This window comes from Athene cunicularia (assembly GCF_003259725.1).
Source record: "Athene cunicularia isolate RWA chromosome 13 unlocalized genomic scaffold, athCun1 chr13_part1, whole genome shotgun sequence".
NCBI classification, from domain to species: domain Eukaryota; kingdom Metazoa; phylum Chordata; class Aves; order Strigiformes; family Strigidae; genus Athene; species Athene cunicularia.
Genome location: NW_020799117.1, coordinates 16,535,715 through 16,561,631, shown reverse-complemented (window position 1 = coordinate 16,561,631; position 25,917 = coordinate 16,535,715). Strand labels below are relative to the sequence as shown.

Below are 25,917 nucleotides of genomic sequence, written 5' to 3'. Positions count from 1 at the left end.
TCCTCTGAAGTACAATGTAAATAATGGTTTTTAAACCAAGGCAAAAAAAAAAACCCAGCAACCTTGACTGAATTAATATATCTCCTGAGATATTTTTCTCATCTTGATTGCAGTCATGTATCAGCTTTCCAGTAGATGAGCTGGCAGAGGGCCACAGGATCTTCAGTAGGAAGAGTAGAGTGATCTCTTGAACTTCTTGTGATTGCATAGATCCCTTGAGTATTGAGACTTTCAGGTGTCTTTATTCCACCCTACTGTGTGAGTAACTGAAAAGCAAGACCAAACTCTTTGGTGTATTTGCCAATTTTACAAATAGCTTGTTCTAAGCAGCAGAATATAACGATCAGAGAAATATGTATATGCCTTGAAGAGCTGATAAAAGTCAGTTGTTAACAGTGGAGGTTGTTCAAGCCAGTGAAGTTCATTTGGAACTGATAATTATTTTAGGGCAATCTTAAGAAGGGAACTGATTGAACAATATCTCAAACAGGATTCGGTGTGTTCTGTACAGAAATCCAAACTCAGCTCCCATCATAGAAATTAATTTTCCCATTTAGGTTTTGACAGTGTGTAGTAACGAGTATTGCGTACTGTTGCAGCGTTTAACTGAGCACTTGGTAAATGTGGTTGAATGAGTGCTGACTCTATGTGGTCTTGTGCTGGCTGTGTGTGGCCTTCTGCTTACCTTTGGTCATTATTGATTCTTTTCATTGTAGCCAACATACGAGATTAAAGTCTGTTAGAGTAATGATGAAACCAGCTGTTTCCTTAAAACAGTCAAATGAAAGAGTTAACTAATATTTTGAAACTGAAATGATACCAAGATACCCACCAGTCCCATTGGTCAGAACAGTTGCCCTGCCCAAATTCTCACTTTAAGGCACGAATATATCTGACCATCAATAAAGAATATTAGGTGATGTGAAGGGACTGAAGACTGCAGACCTCCTGTAAATGATGCCACACATAGGGTGAGAGAGAGGGAGTCATTGATTCAGATGACATGAGTCTTACTAACCTTGTTTCTTTTTAATTTTCCCAAATAGGGTCGAGACTGCAGTATGCCCATTAATTCTTGTATTCAAAATCCATGTCAGAATGGAGGGACCTGCCACCTCACCGAGACAAATAAAGATGGATTCAGGTAACATAAAGTTCATTTAAAATGAAATGATAAAATGAAATGTGTTTCTACTTTGCATTAATGAACTATAATGGCTACTTTATAAAAGCTGCTGCATGTGACACTTCTCTTTGCCATACAAAATAATTAATCTGGTTTCATTGGTGTGACATATTGCTTCCTCTGAAACAGGCCTTCTTATTTTTTTGTAATGGAATATACTCTTAAGAGCTATTTTGAGCGGTCTTCCTGATCTGCATTGTGTTGTTTGATGCTAATTTTCCTTGGGACATTTCAAACTCACTATACCCTTTTTTTGTATTTGTAAAGTAAGCATCTGTTGTTTGACAACCAGATGCAAAATGTTTTCATACTGAATAATCTTGTAGACAAATAGGCTTTAAAGAAAGAATCAAAAAACATGGAGAGATTGCCACATCTTGAGCATTGTGTCTGCAAGAGAATAACCTTTGCAGTGGACATTGCGGATTTCAGTTTTCTCATAAAAGAAAGGTGTAGCATAAGTGAGTGTACTCCAAGAGAAGTCCAGAAATTTTCATGAGGTAACCGGGAGATTTGTGCTGCTACAGGCACTACTTTACAGCTAAGAAAATACAAGTTTGAGGCTTTGGCCACTAGTTGTCATTAAAGTCGATAGAAATTTTTTTGTAGGAAAGAGTTGCCAAAGTTTTCATAAATTTGATCCTCGGTACTTATGCTATTTCTTGCACAAAATATGTACAAAGTACACCATACTGTTGTTCCAATTGCATATATGAAAGCCTCACTTCTAAATGTTTTTATACATTACTGAGGCTGCTGCTTTGTCTTCTCTATATATAGCTTCCTATCAACAACAGCTGGAGGGAGACAGAATTGCAAGGTTTATAAATGGTGTAAGCAGGGAGTCAAACCAGTACATTTTTTCAGTGTGATTCCAGTTTGGCTTCAGCTGTGATTAAGACTGTTCCATGTGAGGTTAACTGTTTGTTAACCAAGTCAGCAAACCCATATCATCTTATGTCAGAAAATAGGATTTTTTTTTGAAATAGAAGGGGCCAGGTGAAGGTGACTGACAGGACTTTAGGTGAACTGGGGAGTTAGCACCTCACCTCCTGTTCCCCTACCACAGGTAGGATGCCTTTTATATTTCCAGGAAAGCATTGTGGCTTCCTTTTGACTCCCCAAATCCCTCATGTGAGAATGAGTCACAGAAGAGCTTCCATTTTGCCCTATGGCTGGGGTGAATGGGGAAGCAGGAAACAGAAGAAACGCCCCAAAGCTTCTCTCTGTTTCTGTGCCTGCCCACCCTCAAGAATCCCCTCTTCCAGAAACAGATCGAGCACATGGTGGACAGAAGGACACTGATGATATTGCAGTGGGAAAGTGCAGGTTGATGGGGATGAGGGGACACTGTCAGGCTTTCCAGCATGGGAGAACAGGAGTACAACACATGGCCACATGAGGGGCAGTTAAAGCTCATCTTGAGCAACTGTGATAAGGCTCTTAGCAGAGCAGAAAGCACATCTCCTGAGTAGCGATGCGTCTCTACGGTTGTACGGGTGCGTACTGGTGGGAAGGGATGAGGATAGCACGTGCAGATAGTCATGCTGCTTTAACAGACCACTTAGATTTTGATGAAACCACTCCTTTGACCTGAAACACATCTTCTTGATTCAGATTTTATCCGGCTTAGCAATTTTTAGCAACAGTTCAAGTTCAGTTTCTGCTGTAGAGTAACAAAAGTTTGGTGGCCTTTGGTTCAGGTTCCCTCTGGTCACCCTTGTGTAATAATGTTTAGATAGCTTTTTCCAACTTGTGCCAAAGCAAAATTGTACCATAGTGGAATATTTGTTTTCTGTCACTCATTTTTCAAAAATCTAACTGATACTAAAAATGGGCTAGTAAAACATTTTATAATATCCATAATACTAGAATGAAAGACTTCAGCTTATATTTTGGATCAGGTTTTTCCTTAGCAGTTTTAGTTTGTTCTGTGGTAGAAAGTAACAAGTTTTGAATGACCTGAAATGAAAGCTACTTCTGAATTTTTCCCATGAAGAATTTTACAGTTTCGGAGGCTTTGCCTCAGTTCCAAATTAATGTCGTTTTTGAGATCCTTTATAAAACTGCAGGGGTGTTTTTGATGCTTAACAACATTTGAGGCTTTTTAGGGAAGGTTTCTGCTTTTATAGTTATTTATATAGTTTCAATTGGTCTAATAAAAGACACATAAACGCATATCTTTTCAAAATCTTGCTTGATGAATTTGAATGTTCATCTTAAGCATTGTCTATTTTCTCTCCATGTTTTTAATTCAGTCAGTCCAGAGCCCCAGCTGTTCTGGAGAAGATGAGCGTCAGCTTTAGCATATCATAGAGAAATGTACTGTGGGGATGGCACAGTCGGTGACAGGGAAGTTAAAGAGATGTTTTGGGATTGAATTTGGTTGGTTGATTGGTTTGGGGTTTTTTGGTGGGAAATCTCCTCTCCAGTGGATGGCAGCAGTCAGAGTTACGTGCGTATAAGTTGTGTTCATCAAGATGTGAAAATGTTGCCTTAGATTATATACTGTGAGGAAGTGGATGTCAAAAACATTTTCATGAGAGGCCTCCTTGGATTTTTGTGTTGTGTGGCCTGTAAAAGAAATTATATCTTCTGTATATTCTCTTCCCTAGGGAAATATATTCATACACAAGCTCTGCTGCCAAACTTGTCAAATCTTTACTCTTGTAAAAAGGAAACTTAAGCCAAAGCTCTCTCCCTAAGAAATGCCAAGCAGTTTAACTCTCAAGTTTCTGTAGCCTTAGACAAGAAAATTACCTTTTAAATAATGCTAAGGTGGTGATGTTCCCCAGGCAAAGACAGGAAACTCATAGTTATGACTGAGATTCCAGCCTGACTCGCCCGCTGTGCCTGGTACCCACAAGGGTTCGCAGCAGCAGGGGACTGAGACACTCAAATTTGTTGTAATAGCAGGTCCTGGTGGGGCAGCCAAAGGGCAAAGGTTCAGCTGGAGTTCTTCAGTCCTTCTTGGCATCTTTTATTCTTGCACTATTTCAATTCTGAGTAATTTTAGCATTCTCTTTTTTCAGGTAGGGACAACTTCTGTATTAGACAATAGTCGTGACATCCTGTGGCTCAGGGGATTAGAAACACAAAGTTCTTCCTCTCTTTGAATTGCTCATTCTAATCTAATCTATGTCTTCTTTGACAAAAGGTTGCCAAAAAAGCTGCTTATTGAAACCAATAAAAAAAGATGGTCAGTCAGACATGTCCTGGTCATTTAGCATGCCTCTAAGTGAGACTTTGACAAAGGAGGAAGAGCTGTCAGCTCCGCTTCAGTTAGCCACAGGCAGCCAGCTGATCTTTGATAACCAACAGTGTTGGGAAACAAAGTCTCTGGATTATTTTACTTTTTGTCCAGATAAAATCTCCTCCATTTTTCAGAGGGTTTTCTTTAGCATTTTCCACAAACTTTAAGTTCCCTCATAAATGTAAAATCCTGGAACTGATTAAGTCCCTAGTGTTAATTCTGCCTAGTTTAAGGAAAAACACTGCATTTACAGGCTACTCCATTGGGATGTAGATGTAAAAAGCTCCTTTACCAAGAAACTGTAATATTCCTGAAAGAATTTACTATCTCTATTTAAAAGTTGATTTTTTGAAATGTGATACACCGTATGTATGCCTGTTTTAATAAACAGATGCTAAACTGTTTCATTAGATTTTATGGAAAACAAAAAATCGAATATGGTAGATTTACAAAATTGCCAGTATACTTCAGCTCCAAATGTTTACCCCCAAAATGTTGTCATTAATTCTCTGTTCCTCTGTGTCTTTGTGAGGTTAATGGGGTTTTATTTAGTTCTTTATTTTTAGGGAAACACAACACAAACAGAAAATCCCTAAACTGGAGGAATAGGGAATTTGGACCTTCATGCAATCACAGTGTCTTAGAAAATAGTTTTTTCCTGCATGGCTCCATTCTGAGGTCCAAATGAAATGCTGTTTCACACTGCTTCACTCTTTAGTCAGTACAAAGTTTTCATCGTTGTCTCTGGAATTAATTTTCTCTCTCGGTCAGCTGGAACCAAGTTTGATGACCTTCCAGTCACTCTGCAAACTTCATTTTTCTTCTAAGCTTTTTCTGGGAAAATACATACAAACAGTCCCAAACTGCAACTCTTTCAACATATGGTTCAATCCAGGTCCCAAATTGAATGTTTTATCTTTTAATTTCAGTCCTCATATCTGGCACATTTGAAAGCAAATCAAAATAAAGAATCATACGTAAGCAATAATATAAAGACTCCCTATAATACATAGGGACCAGTAGCCAAATGTCATCAATTATGCTGACATTTCCTTCAGTATGGAATGTGTCCTAATACTGAGCAATTGTATGTTAACAATCCCATATGTATTGTTACTAATGGTAACTCTACTGAGTTGAACCATTACTGTGATAGTATTTAATAATGTCATTTTTAATTGCATGCATCCAAGCTGTCCCAGTCCTTTTGTGGAAGGAAAATGGTGTTATATTCACATAAAAATAACAGCACAAAGCCACTCTTGTTGCTTTTCTTTAAATGGAGAGAAAAATTTGTGCTCCCAAACTGAGACCTTGGATGCCAAGTTGCAGCCTGGAGCATATTTTTATGGCTGAGTTATAGATGCCTGAAAATGGGGGTTTGTAATCGAAAATGGAGACGTGATGAATGTGCCACTGTATTTAATTAGATGTCTTTAACCCCCTCCCTAACACTTGCATTGCCATGAAGGATGGAGTGCCAGCTCTTCTTTCTTATCTGCCTCTGTGATCCTCTGGATCATTGCAGGGTCAGCAAGAGGACATAATTTATTAGCAATAATGAGCAATAATGAACAGGAAAAGAAAATATTCCTTATTGATTTATTGTGTCCTAAATTGGATTTGTTTGAGGAGCTTGGTTTTGGTTATTCATGGTGAAGGTTTTCTAACTCTCATGAACTGTGAATGGTCCCTGCAGAACTGAATGAAGATGGCTGTTAGCATGTAACCTATATGCCTGTTCTGTGCCCATCTAGAAGATCTTGCTGCTATAGTGGCTCAAGACTTTCCATTTTTTCTTCCTCTTTAATCCCTTAGTTTCTGAGCTTGCACACGTTATGAAGAATCTAACCTTATCCTCAGGGTCCAACTCAGGACCTACTTAAGGTGGAATGCAGAGCTCTGTGCCATCCCTCCCTTGGGAGTCCCTGAGCTCTGCTCCATCTGTGGCACATGGAAAGATGTCATGCTGAGAGCAACAAGCCCAAAAGCACTGCAATTTTCTCCACAGATTCTGAAGCTCTCCTATTTCTCCAGGGCATACCCCACCTCAGCCCCATGATACCTACATGAAGCAGGATAACCACCCCATGTCCGCTTTGTCCAGCTGAGCTGGAAAAAAGTACCCTGCAACTATCTCTGCATTGGAAATTCCTCTGGTTGCAGAAAGCAGTGGATGGCAATTAGTGTGACTGCTCTGGTGATTTCTGGTTTTCATCCTCAGTCAGTAGTGCTTTACATTTGTTCAGTTCCTTTTCTGCCACCAGAACTCGCATGGGAAAGGAAATGAACAGCTGAGTGAATGTGCAGTTTGGCCTGGGACTCGAAACAAGCCTTCCCTTCCACACACACTTTCTGTGACTAGTGAACAGCAACACTGACACTTCAAATATCATTGCTGGCTTCTTAGAAGCCACTGACATGAGTGGAGCACTTAACACATGTTTTTAGACTCTCTTTTAGGAAGCTGTGGCCTCCACCTCTTCATCACTTATAGCTAGTTTAAAATATAAAGGTTCTCTTAGCAACCATAACTTCTAGATCTAGAGAGAAGACAGAGATTGAAAAGAAGTTAGTCTTCAACCACTTGTACTCCCTCTAGGGACCATATATCACAGTCTTGTGAGATAAAATATTTAGTGCAATTATTCTTCAGTAGTGTCCACATCCTCAGAGAACCATTACTATCTTTGCCATTGTTTGTTTGTGATTTTGTTGAATTATCTAGACATCATCAGTTCTTCTACAAATAGATGTTGGACAAGCTGCGGAAGTACTGAAACCTTACTGCACTTGTAAAAGCAATCATTCCCAAACATTTCTTGTTTGGACAAGTGACAAAGTGGTAATGAGAAGAAAATGTTCATGTCTGTAAACTCAATTCAAGCCGTTGTTCTTTAAAGGGAGTGAGCTATCTAAAAGCTGCCAAGTTGCCCTATGATTGTGCAGTACTCAGTAGGCAAGTATCTACATACTCAAAAAATCATTAACAGAGAAGCCAAGGATTTGAATATTGTGATGAGTGCTTACTCTCCTGCCCTGGAGTTGCTTACTTCAATTCAGGGCTAGGTTTATCAGCAAAGAAAGCACAACAGAGGTTGTCTCCTGCTGATGCTTTTAAGTCTCATGTAAATAATTACATGACCCCATGAACCATCAGACTGCATCCTTCACCAAACACATAGGGTTAAAGTGCTCTGTACTTCACAGCAGCAGTTAATTTGGCTCCAGCAACTCATTTTTATATGTTTTAATTTCAGTTTTATAGATCAAACCTCCTGCCCCTTCAGATCCATGCTAACTTTTATTAATTTTTTTTTCTTTCTCCCAAGCTGTTCTTGTCTCCTTGGGTATGAGGGGGAGAGGTGTGAAATAAACCCAGATGACTGTGAAGATAATGACTGTGAGAATAACTCTACATGTGTGGATGGGATCAACAACTATGTCTGTCTCTGCCCTCCTAATTACACAGGTAAGAAAGGGCCACAACTAAAGAAGAGGAATCCGTGAGGAGTTCCTTCATTGCCTGAAGGGAAGGGTCCAAATGCACATTTACTTTTGTCTGTGAGTGTGTAATTAACCAAGAATCTAGTCCCATTTTAAAGCAACCTGGATGTCTTATTGGAAAGATGTTTAGTTCTACCAACATTGCAGTACACGTGCTCACAAACATGGACACTTTTCTGAGTCAAAATGCTGATGCCTCATTGTAAAATGCATTTAAAAATAGTGAAGTTTAAGGTGTCAGAGAAATCTGTACTTCTTCAGGAATATTCTCTAAATGTATTTCAGAAATATTCCCAGTACTGAGCTGAGCCTGATATAAATCTCTTCTGAATCTTGGAAAACAAAAATAGTTCCTGTTTAAATGATGGTAGGAAAATAGCTTTTGGGGCATGGCTTTCACCTGAGATCTCAGAGATCTGCATTTATTAGATAAAATGAGCCTTACAATGTGCTGTTTAAATTCATTATCTCCATTTCACAAGTGGAGAAGCAAAGGCTCTGTAAGAAACTGTAGGCTTTGTTGTAGCCTTCGGTGTGCAGCCGTGGCAGTTAGCCCAGCTCAGCAGATGTGCAGTCACCTGCTAAGTCCACAGTGACAGAAGTTGGTCTGAGTTAGAAATGGAATTAGTATCTCCAGCACCCATCCTACATTTCAGATGAATTCCTTCCTCAATCTTCCGCAAGAGCAGAAACCCTCCTAACTGGAATCTAAAATGCTTTTTCTCAAGTCATTACTGGAGCATACCAGTGACTCATGCAAACTGTGTTAGCGTGGCCTTCCTGGCTCAGCATGGAGTGGTAAGGAAACACCTGCAATAGTTCCTACTTCCATCCTTTGAAATGGGTTTATTACCTTCTAAGCATGGAGAAGTAATGAAGGGCTTCTTGTACACTGGAATATATTACATGTCAGGGGATTTAATGAGGATCAAGCTTGAGTGGCTGAGTAAGGCAGGAGGAAAGCTTCTAGAATTTCCAAACTCTTAAAATACTTTTGTGGCTGATAGAAAGGAGGCCCATGTAAATCTTTAGCTAAGAAAAGCCTTATGACTTTGTACGTTTATTGGAGTTCTAAAATGATCTCTCTGCCAAAAACTGAAAAACTTCACTTTAGCAAAGAGTTTTGCTTATAGGATGTTGAGCCCTTTGTGCTTACTTGTGCACTATTTATGTGAGCTATTCTTGGGTGGTTTCAAACAAAACTCTATACAAGGAGGCAGAGTCTTTACATTTAGAAGAGGAAATATATTTGCCCAACAAAGAAAAGATATATCTAGTAAGGAACTGAGTCCAGTATATATGCAAATGCACTTTCCTTTTCATGGGCATATTGCAGGGGTTTTTTTGGTTTTTTAGACAAAGAAGGTAGGAGGAACTAGATTGGGATTTCTTCTCAAATGGTAGTCTAGATAGGGGCCAGAGAGCTTGTATGATACTTCACAATCAGTTTTGAAATAGTTTTAATCAACTTCCAGCTTTTTAAAAAAAAAAAAAAACCATGAATATTACTTGTGCTGTGCTTATACTTATTAGCAGGAGTTTGTCAAATACTAGACCCCAGTCTTGCAATGTGGGAAATGCACAATAAATATTTGCTGTCATAATGCAGGCAGTATCTTTGACTACAGTTGAAATAAACTGAATTTTTGAAGAAGATCAGGAAATACTTCTGGAAAATATAATATGAATCATAAGTTAAAATAGGGGTGTTGCTTAGATTAGAAATCAGAAGGGTTACAATAGTTCATGTTGCTTAAAAATAGGAAGAGTTTAGTGCACTGTAATAAAAGAATTGCCTTAACCTGCTTTGCCTCTGTTTTGGAGGGGGATATTTCCTCAAACCTGACCAGTCACCTGGAAGGACTCACTGCAGTGCACTAGCTGGGCAGAAATATCCCTCAGAGCAGAAAAGCAGGGAACAGCATAAAATGGCTGGGAGAGTTGAAGCCATCAGCCAGAGGTTACATACAAGCCAAGCAAATCTGAACCATGGTTTTGAGGGCTCTCTGAGAAACCAGGCATCATCTGAATGAACAGCAGCTAAGGAAATGCCATGGAAGCACATAGGCAAGTCATGAAGAAGCACTTTGAGAGGGTTTGTGTGCCTGACCTGAAAAGAGAGGGATCTATTGACCAAAGAGTTTGACTGAAGTCTCCTGTGACATCCAGAGTATGTTCTCTTTAAATAAACCTTCTTAAAACTGAAGCAGTAGCTGAAGCTACTATGGCAGTATCTATTTTTTTTTAAAAAAAAGAAGGTTCAGATGACTTTAATATTGTGTTGAAGATGCTAAGAATAATGAATGCTAACATTTCAGAGGGAAAGCAAGTCACACGAGGAGTCAGGAATACTTATTCCTGTGCTCAGAATTGTGCACTGATGTACCTGCCTCCCTCTCAGGTGATGACTGTACTACACGTTGTCTTAGCAAACTGTGTGCTTTAGAGTTGCCACGTGTATGGATTTCATCTATATTTATATGAAAAAAGATTGGATGATGAAGGGTACTTTCCAGGGAAGCAGTTTTTCTGCGAAGTAGTCTGGGGGACAAGTTGCTTGCTCTCAATGTACTTTGCCTAAAGAGGCAGTGATAGCCATAGGCAAGGTGTGTCAAGTAGGACAGAAAATGTAGGTAACTGTGTTCTGCCCAAATATTATACTTAGTTCTGTTGTTCAGAATTCAAGGAGTAAGTTGAGCGATGAGAAACAGGATTAGATGTGAAACAAAAAAAAATGTTGGGGGATTGAGAATATGTCTTGAAGATCTCAAGAAAATACCTATTTAGCTTAACAGAGTAGGCAGACAGAGCAAGCTGCTTTTTTTTTCTTTTTTTTTTTTCACACAAACACTTGTATGAAGAATAAAAATTTCTTTAAAAGCTTCATTGGCTGGCCTTTGTGGCTGAACAACTCCAGACTATACATTTTTATCAATCTAATTATACAAGAGTTGTTGGTTCTAGATATGAGCTGACTTTCTCAGCAGATCCTGTAGTTAAAACACAAGTTAATTCAAGAGTGGCCTATGTTACACTGGAAGTCAGACTAGATGTTTCTGTACTGATCATCTGTGAAGTTTTGAGTAATATTCAGGCTGTTGGTTATAGATGCCCGGTTCAGCTATTGTAGATTCCTTCTTTTCTCAACTGTAGAGGCAGGCAGGCTCTGGTAGCTCTGTGAAGTAGGTAGACTGAATCCCTCATCACTCTTGTGGTCTTGGATGCCATAATACGGGTAAGACTGCAATGATATTACAGTAAACACTGCATGTATGAAATAAATGTATGTTGTAATACAAAGAATAGTCTGAATACAGGGAGGAAGAAGATCCAAGAGCATGTATGTGTGTTGTGCTGTAAGAAATATTTAGGATCCCCCTTGGTTTAATTGACTAATGGTTAAATCATGATAATAAATCTTATGTTCCTAAATGAAATGCAAATTAAAAATGCATGTGTTGGAAATGTTGATTATTGACAGATTTGCAGTATCCCAGGTTTGGTTTTTTCCATACCTTAGTATTTTCCTGCTTTAGCTTCTGTCTGTCTAGTTTTAATTGTTATAACCTTTTTAGGAAACAGTATCCCAAATAACAATGCATAAATTTTGCTTTCATTGGTTGGGATAATGAAGGCCAATATCTTCCTTCAATTAATAACTTTTTGCAGTGTTTTCCTTTCAAATCTTTTGACAGTCTTTTCCCCCACTCAAAGTAGATGAAAAATGGCCAATTTAAGTGAGTGCTGAAGGAAGGAATTTCCCACACTCCAGCCCCATTTCACTTTCATTTAAAAAAAACAAAAAAGACCCACACTATAAAACAACCCACACTCAAGCAATAACCTCCTTCCTAGTTTCTTTCCATCTAATAACTTTAAAACAATGTGCAAATACAAATGGATTCAATGAAACAGGTAAACATAAGACAAAACTGTGAGGGAGGGTAGCCAGATAGCTGATTGCCATAAAAAAGAGTCAAGCTCTTACCTTCACCACCAGGTTTACTCACCATTCCTAAAGTCAGTATTTTCAATGTTTGTTGCCTATATTTACATAACCAAACCGATATGCTTCATAGCAGAGTCCTGATGGCTTTTATTGTCAGTGGATGTCTTATTTTTCCTCTCCCCAACTGGTTATTTTAATCCTGAAGCTGAATTATAAGCATGTATTTCCTCCAGGATAATTGTGTACCCAAAGTCCATCCAGCTCTAAAGCCTGAGTAGTCTGTGGGCTGGTTTACAACCTGGTTGAACCCCTTGATGGATTACACCTCCTCCTCCTTACATTTTTGTAGGCTTTCCTCCTCTTCAAAAAGAAACATATATAGGAACATTGAAGGGGGAAGCCATGAATTAGATCAGTTACCCCATTTCTTTTCCTTTTTGTCTTTCTCTAATTTTTGTCTTTTTGGCTTTCACATGACTTATTATCAGCTGTCAATATAAACATTCTGCTGTCTCCCTAGCTTTATGGTTTAGAAATGTAGGACAAAATTCATGCAATTTTTCTCTTCCATTTCTTTTTTCTGTTCCCTACTGCGATTGAGAGCCATCTCTGTTTTGCTTATAGTTCTAGATTCAGACATAAAATGTTATACCTTCAAAAAGAGATCCTCTCCTCAGTCTCACTATCCTCTGTGCTTTCACTTGGTGTCCAAACTATGTAAAGGACCAAATGGGCTGTACCAAATATGTACTGTGTTCTTCGAATGGTTTTATGCTTTACTTGCTATTTTATTTTTGTTTTTTTGTTTGCTGTGACTTCCTTCCTCCTATCTGTTTGATTTTAGCCAGAAGCATAAATATGCAGTGCTTACACACACAAAAATCAGAAAGTATTTCAGTTTTTCCTAAGAATTCTAAAAAACCTCAACAAATAGCCAGGCCACTTTTTCTGAAACCTAAAAAAAAAAAAAAATTAGTGGCTTCTACTACTGAAAATAGGTCTTTGCTAAAATACATGGCATCCTATGGTGGGGAGAGGGGGGAGCAAGTGTTTTAAAATAGTTTGTTTCCCTGGGAAAAAGCTGCAAGCAGTTTGTATCAAAGAAAAAAAAAAAAGTCTCTCAAAAAAAAGCTAGAAACTATTTCTGGTTTTATGTGTTTGGAGGAGAAAGCTAAGATCTATTTTACCTTAGGGGACCTTGTGGTGTCCTGTGGTAGATGGTATCTGAGATTTTTGCAGTTATGCTACTTTTAGATGGAACATTGTTCACTGTTAGTGATTATGCCAGAAAAAGGGACCGTATCTGATTGTGCTAATGTCGCATGGCCGAAGCCAAGCACTTAGTCAAGCCAAACATCTCTGGAAGAAAGAAGTTGTGTGGTGGTGTGTTGCTGACACTTCTTGCTGAAGCTCTCCAGCCCATTTCCCATCGCTAACCATTGTGAGGCCCATTTGCAGCAATCCCTAAGATGGGCACCAGTGACAGCTGAATGAAGCTGAACTGGATCATTGTACTAGAGGTTGGTTTTTCCCCCTTGCAAGCTTTTAACTATGTGTTTGATATAGGAACAGGAAGGTTTAAGGTAGCTTGATTCAGCCTTGGGGTTCCATGAGGATCTGGACAGCCTAATAAACACCGAAGGCTTAAACAAGTACTTGACTATCAGCCTCTTTTAAAACTTTAGAACTTTAGCCATCATTTCCTCGAGACAAGCAGAGAAAAGTATGGACAAAGTTTGGTGTAGTTTCTTACTTTTATTTGAAGGAGTTCTGCCTTACATGAAAGCTTCTCAGTTTTAGTTACTTTGCAAATGTGGTGTGTTTGCTTTCAGTGCAAAAAATAAAAGGCACCCATGTTTTCCACTTGTACTATGAATGAGAAGTGCTGGAAGAATTGGTAGTTTTTAGCTTTGTTCAAAAGCCTAAGCCCACCAGCTCTGTTTTATTAAGCGAGAACCACGTCATTGCTATCAGGTTAGACTCTCTTATCTCATTGTACTGGGGCTGAAGAAGGAAACAGCACAGGAACTGGCAGTGCTGCAGCCTGTCTTTATTCTCGGAATGAGTGTCTTGTCATGTTGCAGCTCTCAGCTCCAGGATTTCTTGTGGTCACACTCCCATTTGTAAAACATAATGTCATGTTTGAGGACCACAACAGTATATCTATCTCTAAAGAATGTCATCTCAGCCACTACTGTCTTAAAGGACGGGTGGAGTGAATATCATCCACAGAGGAGATTCATGATTCATTAAATCTAATCTATGAAGAAACACATCAAAGGATTAGAAGTTAACCACAAGCCCATTACTTACCTGCTCACAGGCCAGTGGTGCATACTGCAGTTAATAAAGCTGGGAGGGGCAGAGCCCACCTGTGGACACTCAGTGTATTCAGCACTCCAACACCACAGTGATGGCCATGTTAGAACTGCCAGTAGGAAATAAGTAAATCTTTCTCTATATCAAGTATTCTTCAAAGACCTCTATTGGTTCAAAGACTGTATTGGTTTACATGGCAAAGTTTTGGTAGTAGGTGTGGAGGGGGGGCTGTAGGAGTGGCTTCTGTGCAAAGATAGCGGGAGCTGCTTCCCTGTCAGACCTGCCACTGCCCAAAGCTGAGCCCACCAGCAATGCCGATGAAAAAATGTGAGATAAGCAAGTATGCAAATGCCAAATGAAGTGAAAAAGAAAAGGGAAGATATACTCCAGGCGCTGGAGCAGAAATTCCCCTGCAGCCCATGGAGAAGACCACAGTGGAGTAGGCTGTCCCCCTGCAGCCCCTGAAGGGCCATGTCAGAGCAGATATCCACGCTGCAGCCTGTGGAGGACCACATTCTGGAGCAAGTGGATATGCCCTGCAAGAAGCTGCAGCCTATGGAGAGCCCACGCAAGGAGCAGGCCCCTGGCAGGACCTTCCAGCCCATGGAGAGGAGCCCATGTAGGATCAGGTTTTCTGGCAGGAGCTGTGTCCCTTCAGTCTGTTCCTGAAGAGCTGTATCCTGTGGGAAGCATGTGTGCTGGAGTAGCGTTTGAAGAACTGCAGTCCATGGGAAGGGCCGATGTTGGAGCAGTTCATGAAGGATTGTATCCCATGGGAAGGAGCCCATGATGGAGCAGGGAACAGCATGAGGAGGAAGGAGGAGCAGAGATGAAGCATTACGAACAGACTGCAGCCCCTGTTCCCCTTACCCCTATTCAGGCTGGCATGAGTCCGCAGTGTGTCCATGTCCTGTCTGCCAGCCCTGAAAGGACATGTCAGAAAATGTATGGGGTCTCAGATGTGACTGGATACACTGGGTTGTGTGAATAACGGAATTGATCACTAATCGATTCCAGACAAACCACATAACTGGAAAACATCCATATGAAGTAATACAGCTCAGAAACGTAGGGGGTCCAGCAAAATTAGGTTCTATTCCAGACACAGTGGTTCTGAGGGCTAATGCTATATGCAGGTTACCACCTTGTAAGAGCACTGCACATTGTCTGGTTCAGTTATTTTTTCATATAATGTGTTGTTGTGGCATTTGTGATGTTGAATATGATTTTTTGTACTTTGGTAGTGAATAGAACTGGAACACATTCCTTCTTCAAGATTCAGAAATAGTGAAATGATCCTCATTTCTCTACCCAGATCTTGTTGTTTAATCAGTTATTCCTTTGTTTAACCTCAACATTATAGAGATAATTGCTCCTTAATTCTGAAAAGCAAGTCACTCTGGGACTCTCCTTGTGGAGTCTAACTTCAGGTTCCCACTTAATAGGCCAAAACCTAATACATGAAAACTCAGCTATGAGGTTTTAAAGCATTAACACAGAATAAAATTCATAAAATAACTTTTTGGTTTTTTGCCTACTAAGTATTATGGACAGTGTTCATCAAGCAGGAGCAAACTGTATTAATAATGCAGAAAGAAAATTCTGCTACAGTGCATTCCAGGTAAATTCTTTTATGTTTTGGTATCTAACATGGCAGCCAAGTGCACTTGCTACTGAAGGATTTTCACAGAGTTCCTCTTCATCACAAGTTGAAGCAGTTTGGAAGTAAAAAATGCATTTTCTAAGATGACCCTCAAATCTTTTTCATCAAACATCAACAACATTCCTAACTAAATTATCTTCTTGGAGGAACATCGTATGTCTGTTCCACCCAACCGTTTTTAGGTTCTCTGTTCTCCTGAAATTTCCAGTTGGCACTGACTTCTTTTTAATAACTGAAAAGAAAGAAGGGGAAAACAAAATAGAAAAAAAAAAAAATTTCTTCTGATACAAGTTATTAGATTTAAAATGAGTAATCTCGTATGAGAAAAACAGTATACTATTTTTTATTAGCAGTAAAGACAGGAGTTCCATTCTGACTTACCTGCCAAAGTTCAGAAAATTGTAACATACTATTTAACCACTCAAATACATACCTCCTCCCTGTGCAGCCTGTAAAAGTTTTCTCTAGGGATGAAGACCAGGCTTTCTTCATCTGTTCCTCACTGTAAGTACTTTTCTCAAGTAATACTGTGACATTCTTGACAGCATTTTTGCTTTTGGTCTTCCAGGCCCTACAAAAGCTTCTCTCACATATAGGATGAGAATATTTTCTATGTTGCTTTATCAATTATTTCATGAATATTCTGAAGGAGAGAACAAAGTGTCACCCAACTGACCTATAAAACAAAAGCAAAATCATCAAACGCATTGGTTGCAAATTGGTCGTCTAGGTTGTCTTTTCAGAACTGCAGTTTCACTTACAGATAAATAGGTAAAATACCGTGCATCCAATCTCCTTTTTACCGATTAAGGAGAAATAGTGTAACTTGGATCCTGGTTTTAAAAGTCTAATGTGGCATGAAATAAATAGCTCTCATGACAGCACAGAACGGAAAAAAGAAAGATGATTATTAAACTGTGTGTAAAAGTCATCTTTATTACTCTATTGTTGTTTTGGCTTCATTCTGAGACGTGTGGAAGGCTACAGAAAAGCCTAAGCATGTTTCCTGGCAGCTCTTCATAAGCAGTGAGCCCTGTGAACTGTGAATGTGGAAAGCCCCATGAAATCAAGGATTTTGCTAAAAAAATAAAACCAGCAAAATATTGCATGAAACAAAAAAATCTTTTGCTGTTTTTTTTGGTAAAAAAACAACAAGCAATGTTGGTGAAGGGCTACAAAGTTTTAAAGGGCCAAAATACCTTTACTGTTGTTTGAGGATTTTTTTTCATCTTTTTTTTTTTTTCTTTTTTTTAATACATAAGACAGAAGCAATGAAAGATCTACCTGTCAGTACAACTTGGTTCTGATCTGAAAGTTGCAGGTTTTGTGGCAGATCAGACTGCTTCCTTCATCTGTCTAATACTTCGTTCTCCTAAGCACTAATTACCAGCACATTACCACTGGCCTTAAGAAGTTTGAAATGCAGTGCCCACACAGCTGAGCATGTGCCTGTCTTTTATAAAGGTGCCCCCTTTATATCATACCTCAGTTCTGCAGACCACAGAACATTATTGACCTAATACTTCCAGCTACTATGAAAATTAAAATCAGATTGGCATAAGTGGTTTTCCTCTTGTAAATCTGACATAGTCTTAACCTGTTCTTCACTGGGGTGCATTGCATGTTGGCCTGTTCTCTTTGGCTTTGGTAAAAGAGAGTAAGTGTGCCTTGATGAAACAAAAAACATTATTTGGGATAGAAGAAATGCTTAACTGATTAGAAAATAAACATAGTTGTTGTTTTCCTGTGTTTTAGAAACTCTTGTGTACCCAAATTGGAGCTCTGATTTGAGAATATATAGGAGAGAAGAAAATGGAGAGGTTGGATTCTTTTCCGTGTTTGGAAAAGCATTGCATTGAAGTTTTCTGTTGTTTTAGCATGATCAAATACGTTCCACAAAGAGAATCAGTGCTGCTAGAAGTTGGCCTAAGATTAATGTCCAGTTTGGTTATAGGTTCACATAGCTATCCAATGAGGAATTTGGACTAGACATTTAATTGCTGCACAGAGAAGCAGCCCTGTGTCACTCCAGAAAAAGAGGATCAGATTTTTCCTCTGATACTGACATTAAAGTGGTCAATGAATATTGCACTCTCAGGTCTGAGGGCAGATTTTTTGGCCCAGATATTTTCTGAGTGAATAAAATATGAGAAAGTCTTTGTATAGCTGGTGCCTTGGGTTTTGCTTGTCAGAACGTGTTTTATTTCCCTGGCATGCTTTCTGCAACATCTAGTGAACATTGGTGGAGCCTGAAATAATGTATCAAGAAGATTTTTCTTCCTGAGATGAGGCTGCTCTAGTTGCAAGGCATTCCCAAGTGAGCTTCCTAATGAGTGATAGATGGGGAAAATAACAGGAAGGATCCTTAAATGTTCCAAGTTTTGCATGAAAAATGATAAATTTTTTTGGATGCTATGTTTGGTACCTAGCCTGGAATTCTCCTACATTTTGATAGTGGTGCCTTCAGAATGACACAGTGAGTCATAATATTTGACATTTGGGGAGATTTTTACTGGATCTCTAAGCACTTGTCAAGACTGTTGAGAAGAATACTTTAAGAAGACTTATGATTTCCTTTGAGAGTTTATGAAACTGTTCTTATTTTTTTAAAGCCCATTTCTTTTTCTTCAAAACAAAACCAAAAAAAAACCCTTCAAAAGCATATATTGACCATTTTTAGTGAAAGGATAGCTGAAGGCGTCTACCCACACTGTGTTCAGTTATTAAATGGTCTTCCAAAAATATTTCCAGCTTTAGATCATTGAGTTCTTTTAATGTCACTAGTTACTTTTTTTCATATTTCCATATAAGATTTGTAGCACACAAGGGACATGAGGAATGCCAAGACGATGAGCTGGCAGTTAGTTACCCAGGCATCGTAGCAAGTTCTGACCTGCTCATCTTCATGTCTGCCCAAAGGCTGAGGGAGTTGCTTTGCTTGTTAGTATTTGGGAGGGTTGGTAGACTGGATTTGGGGATTGCTTATTAAGCAGACCTATCTCCAGCTCTGCCACCTCAAAAATGTGTTAATAGCTGTCACCCATGACAGCTGTGTTCATATTTGTAAGACCTGAAAGTCTCTAGTTGCTTTTGAGGAGTAACAGAGTACAATGGCAAACCTCAAGTCCAGCGAACGATCTGTTTCCCTGGTTCCCATGGATATTTGCAGTGTTCAGTTTCATTGGCATGTCCCCCCTTCCTGATCTGGATACATTCATTACATTTGCCCAAGATTTGTCTAGGGCAGTAAAAAGTCTTGGTAGTATTTAATAGCAGTGGCTTCCTGGGATTCCTTGCCTCCAGTTGGAATTGGTTGTGTTATAACTGATACTATGACCACCTATAACTGATACTGTGAACACTGTAGATTGCCTGCCAGACTTCTCCGGTATTGCCAAACCCAGCCCACTGAAAGTCATGAGGCTGTCTGTGGCACATGAGTATAGGGTTTATGCTGGTAGTGCCCACTCTCATGCCTCCAGGGCTGTATTTTTCCTCCACTTTCTCACTTAGGCTTGACAACTCCAAAAAGCGGATATATATTAGATGTTTTGTGTTTGAAACATCCCAACAAAAAAAGAGAAATTTTTGCAAATGCATATTATACTTCCAATATAATATGAAGAGTCAAATAAAGAGCTAGGTAGCTTCTACTGTAGGGAGGCTGTAGATGTGGGACAAATAACCTGGAGGTGTGAGCAGGGAGTGTTAACAAACTATACCTGTCACCACTAGAGTCATCCTCAGAATTGTGCTCTCAGTCATCCCTGCCTGATCACAAGACTGATAAAAGACAGGCTGTTCTGATTTTCATTTTCCATCTGAATTTCGGGTTTTGTGGTTTGCTTGGCTTGTGTTTTCAAGTGTTTCTCTGTAACCACTAGAGTTAGCAATGTAAGGATTTTTGAAAATGGAGTTTTTCCCAAGACAGGTGGAGCTGCAGCTTCATGAAAATACTGCTGAAAACCACTGCCAGCCCACCAGTGCCTCCCACGTTATCCTTTTTCCCACACTATCCACATGGCTTGTTGCTCATGTGATGGTATGTATCATGTATAGGCACACAAAATATGCATAACTTTGAAACCCTGCAGATGTGGTCTTGTGATATAGCTGCATAGGGGACTTTGGGACTGTAGCTTTTGGGGGTTTCTGTGTTGAGAGTACCTGACCTTTGCTTTTCCTGCAAGGCTTTGGGAGGTGTGGGGTAGGTTTCTGTTGGTTTCTTGGGAAGGCAAAGATTTCTGTGGTCTTTGGCTGGATCTCAAATCCTGGGGTACTGAAGTGTGACCTAATAATTTAGGACTCAGAGAAGGGTGGTATTTAAATAAACTGTCTGGGTTTGAACATTCTAGAACTATTAATTATTAAAATTTATACAAATCCAGGGAGGTGCATAGTATGTGACACACCATACCTAGAAACAGCTGAGCTGAACTTACATATGATGGATTTTTTTCTGAAAAGACATCATCTCCTGTGAGCACAATAGAGCTAGTACTTTTCTTATAAATAGTGAATGTTTTATAATTGCATGCAGTCCTAAAGCTGGTTCCTATTATTGAGAGTCGCAGAGATTTGGGGGGGAGGGTTTGTGGGTTGTTGTTCTTTTCCAGAATTATGTCCAATCAGCTTCTCTGCCAGAGCATTAACTATGGCTAAAATACATTTCGGTGTGAAAATGTTAGTCTAATGAGCAACTTCGCTTTTGTGTTACTTTCTTGCTTTGATATAAGAGGTTCTGGGTCAGGAACTGCCCATTTGATCCTTGGTCTGTCTCCAAGGGGAGTTTATATGTCAGTACTTTTTATACCAGCCTTTCAAATTCATGTGATAGAAACGGTACAGTCACTACAGGTCAAAGGAGCCCAATTTAATGAAGTCTCACGTGCCCTCACTAGCAATATTGTCACTTCCTGCTGAACTACTGAGCTGTCTCCATTTAGAGAGACTTGCCATCCCTGAACATCATGGTTGGAGCTGCCTCAGGATTGTCAAAGTTGTGTTACAGCTTTATTGTTTTTCTTTTGCCTCAGGTGAACTGTGTGATGAGGTGATTAACCATTGTGTTCCTGAGCTAAATCCGTGCCAACATGAGTCCAAATGTCTTCCCCTTGACAAAGGAACCAGGTAAGCATGTGTGTGTGCTGTTCTCCACATACTGGGCAGATAAATCTCTTGGATTGTCTAGGGTTGAACTAGCAGTGACTTTGGGCTAAAAATCATCAAAATTAATGCAAATAGCGTGGAACTATATATACACCTCAGATCATGGCACATTTTAATTTTAATGCAAGCATACATACTTTTCTTGTTTTCTGTGGTTTCCTTGAAAGTAATGGACATACCCCCAGAGCACAGAAATTATTCTGGAATAAAGCATGGCAAAAGGAGTACTTCTGGAACAGTTACTGCAAAGTATTTTATCCCTCATCAGAAACTAAGGACAGTTTCCTTATGTGTTCCTTAGGGTATCCATCAATCCAAGCAGCATAACAGGAGCCTTAACAGATGTAACTCAGCTCTCCTCAGCCAATGCTGCCTCTGTTTAAAATCCAGTCCCCATTCTGACTACTGAGAAGGGAAAGATTAACTTGTGGCCAGAGCATAAAGCTGCAGGTCAGGAGTTTTCTGTTGTATTCCCACTTTAGCTGTTCTCTTCCAGGATGGCTGGCAGTCTTGGAGTGCACTGGCAAAGACTGGCCTTGACCACAGTGTGGCTCCTCTCCCCACACTTCTTCACCTTGGGCAGCAGCAGAAACAGGTGTACTGGATGGCTCTCACTCGGGAGCCACCGCCTTTGGTTGGCTGTAGAGGCGAGCCTCGCCCAGCTCACGTTAGATTTTTGTGAAGTCTGTATTTGCATTTGCGGATTTGGAATGACACTGACTGTTTCACAGGGGTAAAATAAAGCCTTGTGTTTTAAATGACAGTAAAACAGCTGGAGATTTGGGGGTTGGGGTGTTTTGAGAGGTGCGTAGTAGCAGTGCTCATCACTTGTCTGAAGAGGGAATTTCAGAGAAATTTAGCAAATCGAGACAGTCAGTTGAAAAGTCAAGCTCTATGGAAAGCTTGTCAAGAAAAGATCTTTGAATCAAAGAAATAAGAAAGGAAGGCAAATTCAAGACAGTGCAGCGCAGTGTGAGCTGCATTCTGCACCTTCCCCTAAGGCTGTTTTCACAGCCGCAACGCAATCCTGGGTGCTCACCAGTTCCCTGCTGGGAGGGAGGGCTGGGGTTTGGGTGAGGGATGCCCTCACTGAGCAGAGCCAGCGTGTCGCAGGGGAGAGACGGTAGCACTCCAGTCTTCCTGATAACTTGCAGTTGGGGTCAGATTGTATCCTGTGAGGCAACTGACATGTCAGAATAGTGTAAACTTAATACAGAACATTTCAGGATAGTTAAAAGGAAGTGAACCAAAAATTGAGAGATGTTGGCTATCTTGAGGGGAGCTGAATCTGTGCTAGACAGTCACTGTGTACAACTCAAACCTTCCTTTTGGGTGAAAAACCACCAGACAGAAATGTTTCCAACACTTGAGGAAGATGAAACTGTTAAATGGTTAGGACAGTTCCTGAAATAATGCACAGGGGCTTCATAAGGAGGTGTCTACTGGTACATAAATAGTCCCTGATGTTCTTTCCAGCTTTCATCCCTAGTTAATCCATCATTCAGCTAATCCAGTAGCTACATCACATTACAAGGTAAAAGCTTGTAACTCAAATTACTTTATGTTGCTAGATGTATGAAGGGATGGAGACAGCTGTGGTCCTGAATGGTTTTACCCTTGCTGGAAGCATTTTCAAATAATTTGAGTAAATAAGACACTTTCTCTTGCTTGCTTGCTTCATGGTGGGGCCATTAACCCTTGAGGGGAGCCTAAATAAGTACTTCTAAGTATTTCCTACTACTGTTTGTTGAGTTATTCTTCCCACTATTCATAGAATGCTACACAAAAATCCAGGATTTCTTTACTTCTTCTGTACCCTTTTGCTTTCTAGCAGGACAGATTTGAGAGGTGAAGGAGACTGCCCAAGCTTGAACATGGAATTTGTCCAAGTATTGCTTTTTCTTTCATACTTTAGTTGCAGCAAACCATTGAGGAATGGGCTGAGAGCCCTTGGCAGCTTTTGCAGTGATGTAGTTGCTGCTGGGTCTCAATAAAAACAACAACCTCTGGTCCTGTGCTGTTGCTGATCCCTGGAGCAGTTTGGTCTCCTGACCTGTGAAGTACAATACATGTGGCACATAATGATGTAGTATAACACCACATGCAGAATGAGTCAGGCTCTTGCACTAGTCCTCCACTCTGCTTATGGAGGCAAGGAATATTAATGGTAGGATTCAGGCTTGTTCCTGGGCTGACCATCTGCTGGTCAGGTTTGTGCCCTGGGCATGTGAATAGGACACACGAGTGAAGAATATCATAGCAGCAAGGACACCGGTCAGTCTGTATGTCCTGCCTTCAGCTCTAGGTGGTCTGCAGCTCTGCAGAGGGAAGAAAAGATGACAAAGATGGGGAAAAAAATGGAAAGCCAAGTTATTTATTGATATGGGGAGGGAAATTCCATTCTGGCCCTGCATTAGAAGCCATGATTCACGGCTTTAATACAATAGACGTTGAGTGCATACAGATGCAAATCCCCTCGGATAGGCCAACATTTTAAATACCACTAGACATGTTGTTAGGCTCTCTCTGATACTGGGAATGTTGCCATCACTACAAGGCTGTAGCAGAAAACAAGATTTTAACTGTACTGGTGTCAGATGGTCACTTGGAAATGAGATAACTTATCTAATCATGTAAAGTACTCTCTTACCAGGATTTGAATATGAAAGACTCTTTGCCACCTTCTTTACTGCATCATACTTTTGCTGATAGTCACTTGCTGGAACTGTGTGGAATAGGGATGGAGCTAACATGCCATCATTCCCGGATAGGGGAGGCCTTGGGTTTCTAGGAGGCTGGGTGAAGTACTCATGTGGCTGAGTTTCTCACCCACTGTACTCTAGGCATGCATTTTTTGGTAGCTTCAGCCTAGATGTGACACACTAATAGCTCAGAGATGACTGACCCAAAAGGAATTCCATGTGTCTTAAAGGGAAAGCCAAGCTTAGAAGCAAATTGGACTACTTCAGTGTGTGTTTGGCTTCACAGAGCTCTTTGCTTTCTAAGCTAAAATTGCAGGTGGTTTTCCTCACTTCCAGCCTCCACATCTTTATTGTGCTGTTACTACAGAAGAGTAGCTTTCTGTATGCCAGAATACAAAACAAAACAAAAATCAGCAAAAAATATCTTTTAACACAATGAAATTACTTCTAAAAAAATAACTTCAAGAAAGGAGCATGTTTTTCCATTCACTGTATTGATGTTGGAGCATGGTATAAATATACTTTATTATTCTAAAACTTGGAATTATTACGTGACAGCTTAAAATGCTGATTTAATGCAGCCCTGCAGAGAAAAGTGGTGGTTCTGTCATTACTGAGATAGCCAATACACATCATAAAATTGATGCATGGCAGCCCTGAATAAGGAACTGCACATCGTTCATTATTACATCACTTTATATTAGTACTGCAGGGATCAATAAAAAGCAACAGGATTAAATGCTGCCAATTCCCCCCACAAAGTCATTTGATTGACATTATTTGCTTGCAGGTGTGACTAAAATGCTGCCAAAAAATGTTGCCCGCTTCTCATAGATTGCGGAAGGAACACTTTTTGCTTTTTGCTCTGTTTTGTCATCTCTGTTATGTTAATCACAGTATTCCCTGAGCCACCAAGGTGTAGAAAAGCAATTCAGGCCTGCAGAGGTGGAACATCAACCATTCTGTGGCTGTGGAGGGTCATGATGGGGGCCTCTCATGGAGGGAGGATGCAGAAAGAAAGTATATGCATCTACATAACATTATCCATCCTACAGCCTGCAGCTCCTTTTTTAGCTGGTCACAAGGCATGTTTTGAAATGGAGACTGAAGGTCCCATTCTCCATGCTTGAGCCAGGTGGCTGCTGAAGCCCTGATGCTGTGGCAGCCCCTCACTGGTCATTAGCACACCCAGGACCTGCTGTTGCCCTCTGGGAAGTTTCACCCAACTTGCTGCCTTGTCCAGACAAGCTGGGGAACAGCCAGGAGCCAAAACACACTGTCACTTGGAACCAAATTCAGCACAATGACTGTTGCCTGGAAAGTGGAAATATCATTCCTCATCAGCTCCCATGTGTCCAGTTCCTCTGAAGAGGGTTTCCACAAGGAGCCTCCTCCTGCACTGACCCCACCAGGCTGCTGGCAGGGGGGAGGAGGAGGAAGCCAGCAGAATAGTTTGGTGGAGCAGTAGTTTCTCTCCTGATGCCACCTCCCTCAACTTTATATTGTCTCTCCTCTTCCAGCTCTCAGTGACGAACACATTGTGTCCAAACAAGGGGCTCTAGCAAGAGCACAGACCTCTTTTTTTATTGCTGAAGTTTACTGTAGCTCTTCTCTTGTTTTAGTTGAAGTGATACGTCTTTTGTTTTCCAGATGTGCAGTAACATCCAGCTGGGAGGAGTAAAACGTGTTTTATGTACTAAACCATGTTCATGACTAAACATTGTCTACACTACAGATTCAGAAAGAGGCTGTTCAGCAATCCCAAAAGATCTGTTCCAAGTCAGAGACGTTGGGATGTATTTTCTATTGTCAGGTTATAAACTTCTGCAAGGCTTATAATAGAAATGCTGATGCAGCCTTCGTACAACAAACTTGAGAACTGGATAAAATAAAATAAAAGCCAATGTCTGCAGGTTTGGGTGCATCCCTTCGGATTGCTCCTGTGAATGGTGTTACCCCATAGCAGCAGGTACATGCTTTGCCTGAGTGTCACCACGGGAAAGGACAGGCTTCAAAGACAACTTTTTGTAGTTGCAGCAACATTTGCTATGCCTTGCAAATGAATGGCAAACGGGTGGTGCTCTCGAAACTGCCAGTCTTTTTCGTTAAATTTCCTGAGTTTTATGGCTTGCTTGCAGATTGCTTCCATTTGGAAGGTGGAACCTTACT

The 25,917-nt window shown here is 40.2% G+C and overlaps 1 protein-coding gene across 3 annotated transcripts in view; it reads left to right on the top strand.

The window, feature by feature from the left end:
• Positions 1-25,917, top strand: part of SLIT3 (slit guidance ligand 3) — a 525,769-nt gene that overhangs the window by 465,529 nt on the left and 34,323 nt on the right. For all 3 annotated transcript variants that reach the window (XM_026858170.1, XM_026858169.1, XM_026858168.1), the window contains 3 exons: positions 1,047-1,144; positions 7,772-7,911; positions 20,914-21,007. In XM_026858170.1, the coding sequence (XP_026713971.1) occupies positions 1,047-1,144; positions 7,772-7,911; positions 20,914-21,007 (332 nt within the window). The remainder of the gene's footprint in view (positions 1-1,046; positions 1,145-7,771; positions 7,912-20,913; positions 21,008-25,917) is intronic.